Raw genomic sequence first — 15,515 nt, forward strand, 5'->3', positions numbered from 1 at the left:
ACATCTTTTTAGAAAAGCAGTTGAATGTTCAAACTGGCAAGAAGCAAAATTAGGAAATCAATTTCACAGAATAAACAATCTGTGGAAGGAAATTCTAGGTATGGTAGTTGAGGAATTAAATAGGAAAAGGAGTGGAGCTTTCAACCCCTGGGGCCTGTTTCACCATGCAATTAGATCATCATTGACCTGTATTTTGTCTTCATTAACTCGCTCTCGGTTTCACACCCCTTAATATAATGATCAAACAAATATTTATCAATCACAGCTTTGTAAATGCAATTGACCTAATCTTTAGCAACTTTTTTTTGGGATGGGTGGAGGGGAGATGAAAGTTTCAGATTCCAATATAACCTTTGTTTGCAGATGTGCTCCCTGGCTATTATTTTAAGGTTTGTCCTCCAAGATCAATATATGCATTCGGAGGTCCAGGACCAGAATTGGATAATTTAGTTCCCATTTAACATTGCCTCATTTTTCATTGTTAACTGAGCACTTAAACAGAGTCTGTATTATTGTTTAGCGTCAAGAATTTTGTTTTAATTATTACGTGTGCATTTGACAAAGGGCCATGTGACTCCTTTGGAAGGGCATCTCCCACTTCCTAACCCACTCACTTGCTGCCAACCCTCTGGTTTGTAGCCTCTCCCCTTCCATAACACACCCTTCGCCTGCCTACCCTCTGACTTGTTGCTTCTCCAGCTCCCTAACCCACCCTCTCACTTGTGACATACTGCCTCTACCACTCCCTGACTCTCTCTCACCGATCCTTGCTCTCTTTCCAATTCCTGAACACTCACTATGACTGAGGACTCTTGAGGTGAACGGTGAGAGGCAGGAGTAGTAGCTTTGACCTGCCCAGCGAGGTTTCAGGAGAGGGAAGCGATGAGCAGGCGAATTGGAGAGCAGGAAGTTTAGTAAGAGCAAGGATCAGTGAGAGGAAGAGTCAAGGAACGGCAGAGGCCCCATGATGGAGTATTGGTAGCACGTGAGCAGGTTAGGGAGCGGGACAGGCTGCAAGTCAGACAGTCATCAGCAAGAGAGGAGGTTAGGGAGTGGGAGAGGCTGCAGGTTAGAAGGTTGGTGAGGATAAATGTCCACAATTACCTGGAGGTCAGATAGCAGGTTATGGTAAGCAGGAGATTTGGGAAGCAGGATCTGAGACAAGCAAGATCAGCAATGCGTGAGCGGCAAATAGAAAGTTACCATACTGAATTTTTCCCCCATTTTTAAATTAATTTAAAAGTTTCTAGAATTGTAAATATTTCAACTTACAGGGTATAATTTTTTTTTGATGAGGAAGTCCTACAGTACACAACTGGAGCATTTACGCTGGTTTTAATGGGGAATGTGATTCACTACAAATCCTCTCACTTAAAGGTAAAGCTACAACTTTAAATGGGGACTTACTGTACTCCAGATGTGATCTAACCAAAGCTTTGTACAATTGTAGCATTACCTTTATGTTAGGGTGGAGGTTAACACTTCATCAGCCTTTCAGAGTTAACCTTCAAAAGAATACTGGTGGAACTGAAAGACTGTTGGATGTTCAGTGGGGTGGGTAGGGAATTCATAGCTATAACTAATGGCCTGTGAAGGAAACACTACCTAGTTGCTACTGGAAACAGCTGCTTGGTATCAGGTTAACAAAAGACGACAATAGGATGATGTTCACAATGGCGACACATTCGGTTAATGTTAGCTGTACTCCCTTACACTCATATTAGGTAATAACGGCTCATCTAACTCAACATCTCTCCTCCAACTGAGAGAGGCTTTGAGCTTATTATACAATTTGTGCACACCTGGGTGAGCATGTAGCACGGCAACCATGCCAACTTCATTCAACAACCTGTTTAACTTCAAAAAATATATAACGAGGGATTTTCTTTTCCGGAAGCCATGCAGAGGATCTCTCAAATGCTTTCTTTGTCCCAGTGGTCAGGCAGAGTATTCTTAATCCCTCTGATCAGCTTTCTGCCCCTGCCACGGGATCAAATGGCTATCAAAGTCAAAAATGACATCTTGTATGGCAGAGGCAAACTACCCCTCCTCATCCTTCTCGACTCATTTGCAGCAGTCGATATAGTTGATCACATCATTCTTCTTTAATACCTCTCCAATGTTGTCCAGCTGGGTGAGACTCCATTTGTCTGGCTCCATTTTCATCTATCTAATTATTGCCAAAGAATTATCAATGCTACTCTTCGCTTTCCTGCTCTCCTGCAGCTATTGCTGGTGTCCCTCAAAGGTCTATCCTTGGCACCCTTCTATCTCATCTACAGGCTTCCCCGTGACATCACCTGAAAACGGCAGTTTCCGAGTGTCTGCTTACGACACTCTGCTTTGCCTCGCCACCACCTCTCTCAACCCTTCCACTATTTCTAAACTGTAAATTTAGAATGTTACAGCACAAATGACATGGAAATAGGAATCTTAAATGAAACCCTTACTATACAACAGTCTCAATACATTCCTCATAGTTATAGCATCAATTGCTAATGTCAAGTGTAACCAATGAAAGATGTTGAATACTTACCCATAAATTGCATCTCCCATTCTCTAACACTTTCCATTTGTACAGCATTTAAATCAGACAGATCATCAAATTCATCCCTCAGAGCTTCTTTATCAAGACAGAAAGTAGCCAAACCTCTAGAGGCATCTCGGCCAGCAAATATGCCATAGGGACCATCTGTTTAAAAAAAGTTTCAGAAATAGATTAGAAACTCATTGAATTGGCAGTTAATAACTAATAATTGATTTTGTCCCAAGTTTCTATAAACAGTAGTTGATAGGCGAAGTTCAAGAATGTTTAATCATCTAGGCAATTTAACGTAAGTCACGACTCCTGAAACTATTCAGGAATATTAAACGGCCATTTTGTCCAATATGTTTTGTTTCTTTTCAAAATAAAGCAAACTCACTCATATGCCTGTCAATCAAACCCTTGATTGAATTCCTCAGAAATACAAATTTCCTCGAACTCATTTTCACAGTCCCTAGATTACCTTCCTGAATATTTCCATATTTTAACTTGATCAGTTAACTGTAAAGTGTTAGCATATTGCTATTACTCAATTTAATAGGAGTAAAGAACACCGAAAGACAAGCCCATTGACCCAATTCCTTGTAGAAATGCACTTTCAATGGAGAAAAGAAAAAGGCCAAAGCCATGCCATCACAATGATGGAAAAGAATCTAAAAGGGAAAGGGGAGATCAGTACTAATTTATGGGTTTAAGGCCTGAAAAACAAAAAAGATTGAGAATAAGAATTTAATTGTTCTCAAGTCATAAGAGTGTATTTTAGCTTTGGATTGCAGTTGAGAGAAGCAGACTTATTTCCCATAGGTGGCAAGAACCGCCAATATAACAAGCTGTTGCGCTAATATACAAAACATACTAAGCTGGTTCAGCATGCTCATGAAGCAACACTGAAGCTCAGCATCAAAACAAAACAAGTTATTAAAAACAACAAACAAAAAAATCTGATGATATGGGCAAACATCCAAGTGAGTTTGGAAAATAGAACAGGATATCCAAGCAATGCAATGAAAAAACCTGTGGCTAGAAGAAACTCACATGGCCTCCAACAGGGACATCCAGTACATGTTTAAGCAAAGTTTGCCCAGTTTCCAACATGCATATGTGAGACTTGCATTCCTGTGGATCACTTTTCCAAGGCTCAATCTATACAGAACTATAACATGTTTTATATGTGTTTTGATTATACAATGAGCAAAATTCTTTGTCAGAGGCCTAGCTCAGACAAGGATATCATTGCAAAAATTCCTCCATGAAGCTTTCTCAGCCCAACCATTTTCAGCTGCTTCAACAAGTACATTTCACACAAGAACTGAAATGAGGCTGTTCACCTCTATTTGCAACTTCTGCAATGATGGAGCAGCTTGTGCTAACCTTACGTTATTGAACAACAGCTAAATTGGGCCAGCCAAAGGGCATGCCTAGACAGTGGGTACTCTAAATGTGGCCAATCTCCTTAGCCCTCAAATCTTCTTCCATCGCCCACAAAGTCAAAGTCAGGAGGGTGTAGGAATACTGAACAGGTTAAGTGCAACCATACAATCAAACAGCACAATACCACCCAGGATGGAGCAATGTGTTTGATTGGTGCTCTTACCATTAGAATCATTATCCATCTCCTCCACCATAGACATAATGTCCACAGGATTTATAATCTATAGGATGCATTTCAGCAACCAAGTTACTTGTATTGCATCTGCAGCCACTGCCAAGGGAGACAAGAGTAGCAATGTTGCTAGAACCCATTCACCTTCAAGTTCTCTTCCAAGTTGCACACCATCCTGTATTGGGCATGCAGCAACATTCTTTCATCACCTGATGTCGACATCCTGGAATTCCCTGCCTTAACAACTATACGAGATCACCATCAACACAAAGACTACTAAAGTTCAAAGAGATGAAACAAAAACACCTCCTCAGAACAACTCAGAATGGACAATAATTGCAGCATTGCCAGTGCCACCCACATGCCAAGAAAAATCATTTTGATTTCAGTGCAGGTCAGATACAACTTTCAGCTACTTAAATCTTCCTCGAGGGAGATGAATAGTCAAATGCTTTTTTAAAATTATTTTTCTAGATTACATTAGATAGCAGCAGGGGGACACAAAAGAAACATCTCCAAAACACATCTGATTAACTTTCTATATTTATTCACATTCAATCGTATTCTTAACCAAATAATTACTCAGTCTTTTTTCCAAAAGTAATTGTTTCACACCACATTTAATCATGATTTATCTCACAGCTGCTATTCTGTAGATTAGTTGGAGGTGGAGTGGTGGAATTCCAACCTTTAGAATCACACAGGGATGGTTATTTTTTATATTTGTGTTCTAGTTCGATGATAGATTTCAATAATAGAAGATATTAATCCATTTTTAACCAATTGTTACCAATATGGATAATATGTTTTCTTCTGAATACAGTTTCTTTTAATAACAGTGTTTTAAGTCTTAGGAATTATCCTGGCGACTTCTCACTAAACACGATAAATCATCCAATGGAAGGGTTTAAAATCACGTACAGTAGTACACATGCGGCTACAGCAAAATAATGCATTTGCACCAACCAACTGGGTCAGCTTCACAGTGACAACTTCATTTTCAGAAGGACTGATACATACCCAGGTTACATTCCACTTTTGCCAAAGTTCTTGGACATTTAGAGTTTAATATTCACCCCCAAAATAAATTAACTTATTATGCAAATTAAAATCAGTGATTTCTTTGTCGATCTACTTCATTTATCCAGTTACAAACATCAATCAGTTACCTTGCCAGCTGACTGAAGCTTGGAGTTAAGTGCTATAATGTAGTGAAATGTTACCCTCAACACCATCAGTATTAAAACAAAACCGGTCTCCTCAGAACTTGTTAATTGTCTTAAAGCTTTTACCACTTTCTCCTTTTATTTATAGACCTAGTTTTCAATTAATCTAACCAATCCACTTTTAATGATTCCTTAAAATCGTTACATGCTGGACTTCTGCTTTCTGAAAATCCAAGTCAGTTAAAAACAGTGGACAGCCTATGATTGCAATTCAATTAGTTACCTCAGAAGGATTTCAAAAGATTTGTACAGCATATATAATTCTAAAATCATGTCAATTGTACGTTCAGACTTTAAATAACCCATAAAATGCTCTTCTGCATTAACCATGTTACTATTTTACCATTCTCCAATTAATGAATTGATCTTCGATTTGTCTAACCTGCTACAGAGTGGCATGAAAAAATTTAACACGTCATCGCCCAATAACCCTTTGAAAGACTTAACTGCAATTTAACAATAAATCTACTTCAGACATATATTTTGTTTTAAACATAAAAACAATTTGAAATCCTGCAACACGTCAACTTTTCTCATTACTAATTCTTATGCTCATATTTATGATGGAAACGACCTGTTATAAATTGGTCATGCTATGATACTTTACCACTTTGCTAAAATTTTAAATACTATATACAGTTTTATAAAACAATAGAAATTTATGGCACGAGAGACAATTTAGCCCACCTTTCTGTGCTGGCTGAAAAAAAGCTATCCAGCCTATCCACCTTTTAGTTCTTTTTCGTTTTGTAGTTTACGGGACCTCAACAGTGTGGCTAAGTTCTTTTGAATGCAATGAGAGTTTCTGTAGCTACCACCTTTTCGGGATGAGTGTTCCAGATTCCCACAATCTTTTGCATTAAAGAATTTTTGTGCCACTAACCTCTAATCCATGCGCCAATTACTTTAAATTTACAACCCCAGGGAATTCTACCAATGGAATTGGGTCCTTTTGAAACACTATAAAGGCCCCTAATTTTGTACACTTTAACTAAATCTCCTCAGTCCCCTCTAAAGAGCACAACCTCCAACCCTTTCTAAAAGCTAAAATTCTCCAGTTGTACCAACCTTTCATACATCTCCTCCGAACCCTCTCAACTGTAATCATAGTTCTCCTCTAATGGCGTGCCCAGGATGTCCAACTGGTGTTTGTTTACCTCCCTGTTTACTTCCTATCCCTCAACTAAAAGAACTATATACCATGCCTTCTTGACCACCATATCTATCTGTCCTGCAACCTTAGAGGTCTGTGGACATGCATTCTAAGATCTCTCTGTTTCTCTACACTTCACAGTATTCTATCATTTACTGTGCATTCTCTTACCTTGTTTTCCCTCCTCAATGCTTTACCTTATATTTTTCAAGATTGAATTTCATGAGATTTTTCTGGCCACATGACTAGTCTCTTGATATCTTTCTGCAGTCTACAGATTTCTTCCTCACTATCAACCACACAGCCAATTTCTATCATTGGCAAAATTCGTAATTTTACCACTACAGTTAAATATAGGCATTGAGCCAGGTTTTGCTATGAAAATAACGGTGAATAACTAACATGCAAATCTGATGCAACTTGTGGTGAAAGGAAATGCATAGTTAATCTGAAAATCTATAAATTGCTGAGATGTACTGCCCCACCATGAGCTGCATGAAAATAGCATCTCACTGCTTAGCTGCCATTCAAATGTCTTAATCGACATGGAGTTCCTGTCCTTGCAGGCTAGATGCAGACTAAATCTGGCAGTAAATGTTGAGCTTTTCCATTCCAGTCGAAGATCCATTTTACATCTAAATCTTAATTGTCAAAAACCTTCTCTGGCACTGAAAATTAACTTTTATAAGTATAGAGTCTCATTCCTTCAGTGGTTACTTTTTCAATACAAAATTTAAACAAAATTTGTTAGTGCTAGTCTCTTGTCGCTCTCTCAATTCAAGCTTTATATCTGACATCGAACCAAATGTCAATTGCAATACAGAATTCAAAGTCTGCCTATTAACAAATTTTCAATTTGACTGTTTAAGGAAATATGCAACGGATTGCCTTGTTCACGTAGATCCCAGATAACCTACAGGGGTGCTGCACTGTTTGGACAATGACAATTTGTCAAGCAAGATGCCACAAAAAGTCCATGGGCAAGTGCAAGTCTAACAAATGGCCATTTGCTCACAGCAGAATTTGATTATTAAATCAAATACTGCATAAAGAACAGAATATGACTTAAAATGAGGAGTTACAATTATCTTTATGTGCTTTGCCTTAATTAGCCAACTATCTCTAACCTTGCTTCACCTCAGAACTATGCATGGCCCTGACTCCTTATTTGCATCACGACAGGAGAACATAAGGACTAGGAACAGGAATAGGCCATTCAGCCCCTCGAGTCTGCTCCGCCATTCAATACGATCATGGCTGATCTCATCTCGGCCTCAACTCCACTTTCCTGCCCATCCTCCATAACCCTTCAACTCATTACTAAGAAACAAATCTCTAATACATTCAATGAACTCTCCCTTTTGAGGCTACGTTTTCCAGTTTAATTAATCCAGATTGACAAATAGCTTTAAAAATATTTTGTCATCTTCTTCTTCCTATTCCTGATTAAGCTTTTCACTTTTGTTTGCCAAGTCCTCCAATTATTCTAAACTAATTTTTCTGTGAATCAAGGTCTCATAGCATTTTAATTTATTCTATCTTTTAAACTGAAAGTGAAATGAACATCCCTTTACCTTCACTCACAGGTTAATGACATTTCAGATAATTATTAAATTTATTTACTCCAGTACTATTTCACATGTTGTCAATCATTTATTTCCTGTGTGAAACTGTTACATCTATTTCATTGGCTTTAATCATCCACTTCACCTCAGATATTGAAATACTCCATGGTCAGATCTGCAGCTGCCTTCAATAGCCTAAATAGTAAAATGATCTACTTAAAGCAGACAATTGCTAATTGGTAGACTTATTTTCCCTGTATTTATTTCTACCCAATTCTCCTCATTCACGTGCTCTGAATCATCAAATCATAGAATGATAAGACCGAAGGCTGGCTGACCCATCAAGTGCCAGTTTTACACAAAAGCAAGTCAGCTAATCCCATTCCCTCTGCCCTTAACCCATTGTCAAAATTGCTGAAGTAATTGCCTTCTAAAAGATAGTAGCGGATTCGTCTTCACCATCCTTTCAGACAGTGCATTCTAGATCAAAATTGTATACCAAGTAATAACATGTTTCCTCAGAGCGCCTCTGGTTCATTTGCCAATCACTTGAAATCTGGCGCTTCTACATCAGGTTCTGGTTCTAGACCCTACTGCTGATCGGAATAGTTTCTTTATTTACAGTTTAGACCCCTTGTGATATTGAACAACTCTATCAAATCTTCTTTCAAACTTTTGTGCTCTAATGAGAATAATGCCAGCTTCTCCAATCTATCCATGTAATTGAAGTCACTACTTCTTAGAACCATTCTTGTAAAGCATTTCTGCACCTTCTCAATCCTTCACAACCTACTTGAATTGTGGTGTGGTGCCCAGAATTATACACAATGTATAAACGTTCATCATAACTTCCTTGCGTTTGTACATTATACCTCTATTTATAAAGCCAAAGATCCTGAATGTCTTTTAAACTACTTTCTCAACTGCCCTGATGCCTTCATGATTTATGCACATCCAGTCTCTCTGTTCCTGCACCCCCTTTTAAACTTACCTCACCTTTCTACTTTCATCCTTCCAAAACAAATATTTTGCATTTTTCTGCATTAAATTTTATCTGCCCTGATCCACCCATTAACCCAATCTACAGCCTCTTCATAGTTCACAATATTTTCAAAACTTGTCATTTGCAAATTTTTTAATTGCATACTAAAATTCACAAAAAACAGTGGTCTTGATACTGACCCCTCCATTCCAAGCAACAACCATTTCCCACTAATCTGTTTCTTGTCACCCATCAACTTTGGATCCATGCGGCCACAGCCCTTTTATTCCATGGGCTTCAATTTTGCTGACAAGCCAATCATGCTGTCATTTTATCAAACAGCTTTTGGAAGTGATTGACACAATCACATCACTTCCCTCTCTGTCCCCTCACTAAAATACTAAGTCAAGTTAGTTAAGTGCAATTTGCCTTTAAAAAAACCTTTAATAACATTCTTGGGTTCTAAAAGTTGTGATATTCCAAAAAAATCATGGATTCTGGAACAATCAGAGGGATAAATAAAACACTGCTATCCAAGAAAAGAGAGAGAAGAATGGGAACAACAATCCAATTAGTCTGACAATCATCAGGAAAACGTAGGAACCCTTTATCAAGAACGACCTTAATTAATCCATACTTGTGTTAAATTTTCCCTGGATTATCATTTCTACAAGCTTCCCCAGCACTGAAGTTGAACCAATTGGTCCTTAGATGCTGGTTTATCCTCACACCATTTATTTGATCAAGATATTCATTTCATACTTCACCTCTGCTTTCATGAATAGGTCTCCTTTTTGTTTCCTTAATTGGTTCCACATTGAGTGTAGCAGAACCAGCTCCTCTTTACAGGCTATCCATTGTTCAATTATATTTTTGCCTGCTAATCTTTGCAATTTACCAGGACTCATTCCATTCTCAATCTGCTAAAATTGATTCTCCTCCAATTAAGAATTTACAATCCAGACTGCTCCTGGTCTTTTCCAAAACCAATTTAAAGCTTACGATACTGTGCTCACTGTTTCCTAATGACACTTGCACCACTTGACACACATGACTCTGCAGAATCAGATCCACTCTTTCATCTGTACCCCGCATCAGTCATACTGGCCCTCTGTTTAATTAAAAACTGATATAAAAATATAAAATACACTTCTGCAGAAGTAACTAAATGTGGACACAAGTTTCTTTCAACAAAAGTAACACTCAATACAAGGCTATCCGCTTAATAATAAACAGGTGGGCATCAGAATATTTAGGTTATGATTTCCAGCTTTATTTAATTAAATAGGGAAACTGGGCTCTCACATTTGGATTTTAGGTCTCCTTTGGCATTAAAAGCAAACCGCAACAACAATACAGGGACAAACTACATAATAGGGACTGCAGAATGGGGATTTTGACAGATGGAAGCCGCTCCTTCCCTAAAAGGATCAAAACTCTTGTAAAATATACAAGTCTCTTTGGTGACTTTATTCTCCAGGTGCAATTTTCTTCATTTACCAATAGCTTCTATTTCCTGTAATAACGACTGTGCTAGCCTTGTGATCAGTCATTCTTATACCGGTTCTGAAAACCAACAAATTGCCTGGACCTGTTGGTCTACACCCTCAAGTTGTACAACTATATGCTGTAGATACTGAATGCACTGGGTGAGACTTCCCAAAAAAAATGCCTAGATTCGGGAACAGTCCCAGCGGATTAGAAAGCAGCAAATATAACACGGACAATTAAGAGAGGAAGGATTAAAAAAAGGGAACTACAGGTAAGTTAGCTGTCATGGATCATCAGGAAAATGTTGGAATCTATTAAGAAAGTGGTAAAAGGGCACTTGAAAATCATTGTATGATTTAGACAGAAACAACATGATTTTATAGAAGGAAAATAGTGCTCGACAAATCTATTAGATTTTTTAAGGGTATAACCAGCAGGGTAGATAAAAGGGAATCAGTGGATATAGTATAGGTGGATATTCAAAAGGGATTCAATAAGGTGTCACTTAAGAGAAGGACTTATGGGGTTGTGGGTAATATATTCGCATGGATAGAGGAATGGTTCAAGGACAGAAAACAGGTTTGGAATAAATAAGCATTTTCAGGTTGGCAAGCTGTTACTGCTGAGGTGCTGCAAGATTCAGTGCTGGGGCTAGTCGTTTATAATACTGCTTTGACACATTACATTCATCCAAGTGTGATGTTACAAAATTAGATGGGAAATAAGTTGTGAAAAGCACCCAAGGTGTCTGCAAAGGGAAATAGATAGGTTGTCCAAAGATGTGCAGGTTAGGTAGATTGGCCATGCTAAATGCATAGAATTACGGCAATGTGGGGGTGGAGGGGGTCAGAGCGGGATGAGGAGGCAACTGGTTAAGATGCTCTTTTGGAGAGTTGGTGCAAATTCAATGGACCGAATAGCCTCCTTCTGCACTGTAGGGATTCTATGGCATGCGAGTGGGCACGAAGATGGCAAATGGAATGGAATGCAAGGAAATGTGTTCATTTGTTTTGGTAGTGAGAATAGAACAATTTAATAGATTTAATTTTTAAAAGTGAGAAAGGATTGAATGTTGATAATCAGAGGGATCTAACACAAGGAACATAAAACACATCGTACAACAGCCAATTAGGAAAGCAAATTGTATTCTGGCCTTTATTGGAGGGGGTTTTGGAATACAAAAGTGAGGGATTCTTTCTGCAATTCTATTTGCCTTAGAAAGGGTGAAATGAAGTTTCATGAGTGGAGCTGTCCTCTATGGAATTAAGAATGAGGGACGATCTCTTTGAAACATAAGATTCTGAGGGGCTATGACATAGTAGATGCTGAGAGGCTGTATCCCCTGGCTGGAGCCTATAATAAAACCAGGAAATCTCTCAGGAAGAGACAGCTATTTTAGGTAAAGATAAGAAGAAATCCCATCATTCACTAGGTTATGAATCTTTGGAATTCTCAAACCACAACTCCTCCATCGCCCCAGAAGCACATGGATGCTAAATCGCCCAGTTTATTCAAGGCTGAGATCAATAGGTTTTTGTACACTGAGGGAATCAAGCGGTGAAGTGGAGCTGCGGTCAAGGTCAGCTGTGCTCCCATATTGCCAGACCTGATGGATATATTTGAGTTTTAAATAGAGAAGGCATGGAGCATAGAAGGTGTATTGCATTAATTCATCAGAGGGGAAAACTGTATATACGAGGAGAGACTAGAGAAGTAATAAATTATTTCCACTAGAGTGGAGAGAGATAGTTAAGGGGAAGTTACTAAAATTATGACTTATTGCAACGTGGAATGCTTTATTACAGGTAACAGTTGGCACAGAGATCACTATGGGGAGAAAGTAATACAGTAGGATCAGTTCTGATTGGATGCATTGCAACAAATTGCTTTCATTTTGGTTATGTATGTCTGTGGAAGGTTCATAGTACTGATGCAACTTCAGTTTTAATCATGATGTCTGACCTAAACAAGTATACGTCCTAAATAGAATGTAAACGTGACTGACAAAAAACTTTTTTCGGTTTCGATTCATTGAGATTGAGGCAACTAGATACAAGGTATTCAATACTTTGTGGCAAAAAAGTAGTCCGACTTACCTTTTCTTCTTATCCCCACGTGGTTTTGCCGCATAATAACTGCAACAGTTAATTACAAACCTACGAAATGGGAGATTATATATACATTGTAAGTAATAGCAGCTGCCTTGGATAGTAAATTACAACACAGCACAATCCAAGTTGACTATTTAATAAATCAGTTAAGTTTTACTTAATTTGGAAAATCTGAGTCTCAAGGTTGCCTAGCTTGCAACATACTGTCCAGGGTGGCTACTATTATTTAAACCCACGCACTTTCACTTTGGAACTTAGCTTTGTAATTTCTGCAGGTTTCACAATTTGGTCTTTGCTGGATGCGCTGCTCAGTATTGCAGGAATATGAAAATGTTAACAATTGGAAAATCTTGCTTGAACTACAAATTCTAGATTTTAATGGGAAAAATAACTATTTATAAAGACCCAACCACACCCGTCAACCTGTAAAAGAAAATTCTGCACATCCTGACTTATGACGTAAACAATTATTGCAGAGCATCACAGCTTACAACTGGACAAGCATGGGAAAAACTTATGTTGTATAGCCCAACTTTTAAAGCCAGACTGAATTAAGGAAAGATTTCTTACTGTTGTGAGATAACTCCACTTAGAAATAAATCAATAAAGTCCAGAAACAAACAGCAGGGTTTGTGAACACTAACTTGCTTGTAGTTTTCACCACAATACTGGTGTAGCCAGAAGCCAAGTAAAATTCAGCCAATGTGAAATGCATAAACTTCAACACCGTGTTGCAGACAGAGCCAAAATTCCAGGTATCCCACCAGCCGGTTAAAATCCCAACAGAGGGTTTCTATAAAGTCGTTATATGCTTTATTTTCTTCATATATCTACAAATATCAACAGTCCACATTTTCATCTTGGTATAAATATAATGAATTTTACGATGGTAACAATGGCAAAACTAGCAGTTTTTGCTATCATTGTGCCATTGAAATTGACAGCAACTTCGAGAGTCCTCCCAGAACAAAACAGAATTCTACATTATTCCAGAGGCTGTTGAGGCACTTTTGGACTGCAAATAATAGATCAACTGAACTGATGAAAATGTCCACTCCTGTGCTGTCATTCTTACTGTAAAAATCCTTGAAAAAATTGAATGAAGTTACTAACTCAGTAATTACTGAGAAACCCCTTCAGATGCTAATTTTATATTTGCAGAAAGTCAATTTCTCCATTCTTATAAAAGCAGATCAATTTTTAAGGTTGTTTAGCTTTATTTTAGCTCCTGTCTTAATCCAGTCACCATTTATTTTACTATCTGAAAATTGAAAATGAAAGAGAAGTGCTTTTGGTTTGCAGTGTGTGGATACCGGAATGTCATTGGCTGCTTTTTGACATCACTGCTACTGCACACCAAGGGACCTCACTCCTGCTTCTTAACTCGGCGCCAGGTTTAAACGGTCATTTGAAAAGGTGAAAGACCATGTCAAAGATCACTAGATCTTTGAGAGCCAATTTAATCAAGCAAGGCAAGTTGCTTCACCACTGACCGCAATGTCTGCCCATCTGCAAAGCCTTCCAATTATTTTCTCCTGTGCCTACCCCAGAAAAAAGTCATGGAAAGAGAAGCACAGGATTCAAGTTGCTATCACAGCTCTACCACTCTGACTCAATTATTCCCATTCCTGTAGGACAATATGTCAGCTGCTCACTGAAGACCTCCCACATTACTGTGATAAATTACAAAGGCAGTCTTTAAAGGTCGTATCGCAAGCGCCAACTTTCCAAGAGGGATCAAGATTACAAACCCAGACAAATTGTTAACAACTGAAAAGATATCCAACAGGTGGATAAACAACATAGAACAAGTAATTTGGAGAGGAAATTAAAAAGCATGCCATGCTGAGAAACTACCCAGGATGCCAAATTCAAATACGAAAATTGAGGTGCAATCTGGGAGGCTCTAAACTTGCACCATGAGCAGCCAATGTGGAAAAAAAAAGCTGAGGCACCAAACTGCTCATTGGGAGTTGAAGGTAAAATTAAACGTTTAATTTGCAAGTTCTTTATTCTATACCAGAGGGCGTTCATTAGAAATTGTTGACATGCCACAGATGAATTTCAGTAAACAGATAAATGTACTTCACGTATTTACTTAAACATTTACCAGCATGCAATGTAAAACTTTTTACTGTGGTTTTTTTTAAAAACAAGTTTGAAACTCAGGCTCTAATTTATCTAATACAACACATCTTAGCGTAACTTCTAGCTTTTTGCTCAGCAGTTGCAGGTGGTACTTTGACTCTTAAAGTGATTGCTGAGATTAAAATGAAACAACATATTTACCTCCCTACCCCATCCCCGCTTTCCATCCACAACACAAAGAAATGCTGCTTGCCTTTTGCCATGGCGTGCCCTGTTGGAGCTGTACGTTTGGGTTCATCTTACTTTCTTCTGGTAGTTATTCCAATCGATCGAGCTGCACTGGGCTTTCCATACAACACTGCTGGTTTTCCCATGATGCTGAAGTGTGGCATTTCACCCATTTGGATTTTAGCAAATGACCAATAAGTGGTAACCACAGAAGTAAAGCACAACACAAGCAGCAAATAAAACTCTTACTTAGATATGCTATTTTGAATTTCCTTCAGTCATGATTTAGTAACTGTAATTTTGAGAGGTTGACACCTTTGACTTTTAATAGGTAACACCAGTGCCTTCTTGTCCACTCCTCCCACCACTGTTGACCTAGCACCGGTTACATATCTCTAGTTGCCATTATCTTTTCCTCTCTGGCTCCACACTGAAGCTGTTTAATGAGAACTGCAAAAACACTATTTCTGCTGTGGGTATTTTTTTTTAAAAAAGGTTTTTTCCCCCAACATCACCATCATTC

The 15,515-nt window shown here is 38.3% G+C and overlaps 1 protein-coding gene across 1 annotated transcript in view; it reads right to left on the minus strand.

The window, feature by feature from the left end:
• The window catches only part of pgrmc2 (progesterone receptor membrane component 2), a 34,640-nt gene that overhangs the window by 7,788 nt on the left and 11,337 nt on the right, over positions 1-15,515 (minus strand). The window contains exon 2 of the mRNA XM_078211029.1: positions 2,537-2,692. Within this exon, the coding sequence (XP_078067155.1) occupies positions 2,537-2,692 (156 nt within the window). The remainder of the gene's footprint in view (positions 1-2,536; positions 2,693-15,515) is intronic.

The sequence above is a fragment of the Mustelus asterias genome, chromosome 1, assembly GCF_964213995.1.
Source record: "Mustelus asterias chromosome 1, sMusAst1.hap1.1, whole genome shotgun sequence".
Taxonomy (NCBI): Eukaryota; Metazoa; Chordata; class Chondrichthyes; order Carcharhiniformes; family Triakidae; genus Mustelus; species Mustelus asterias.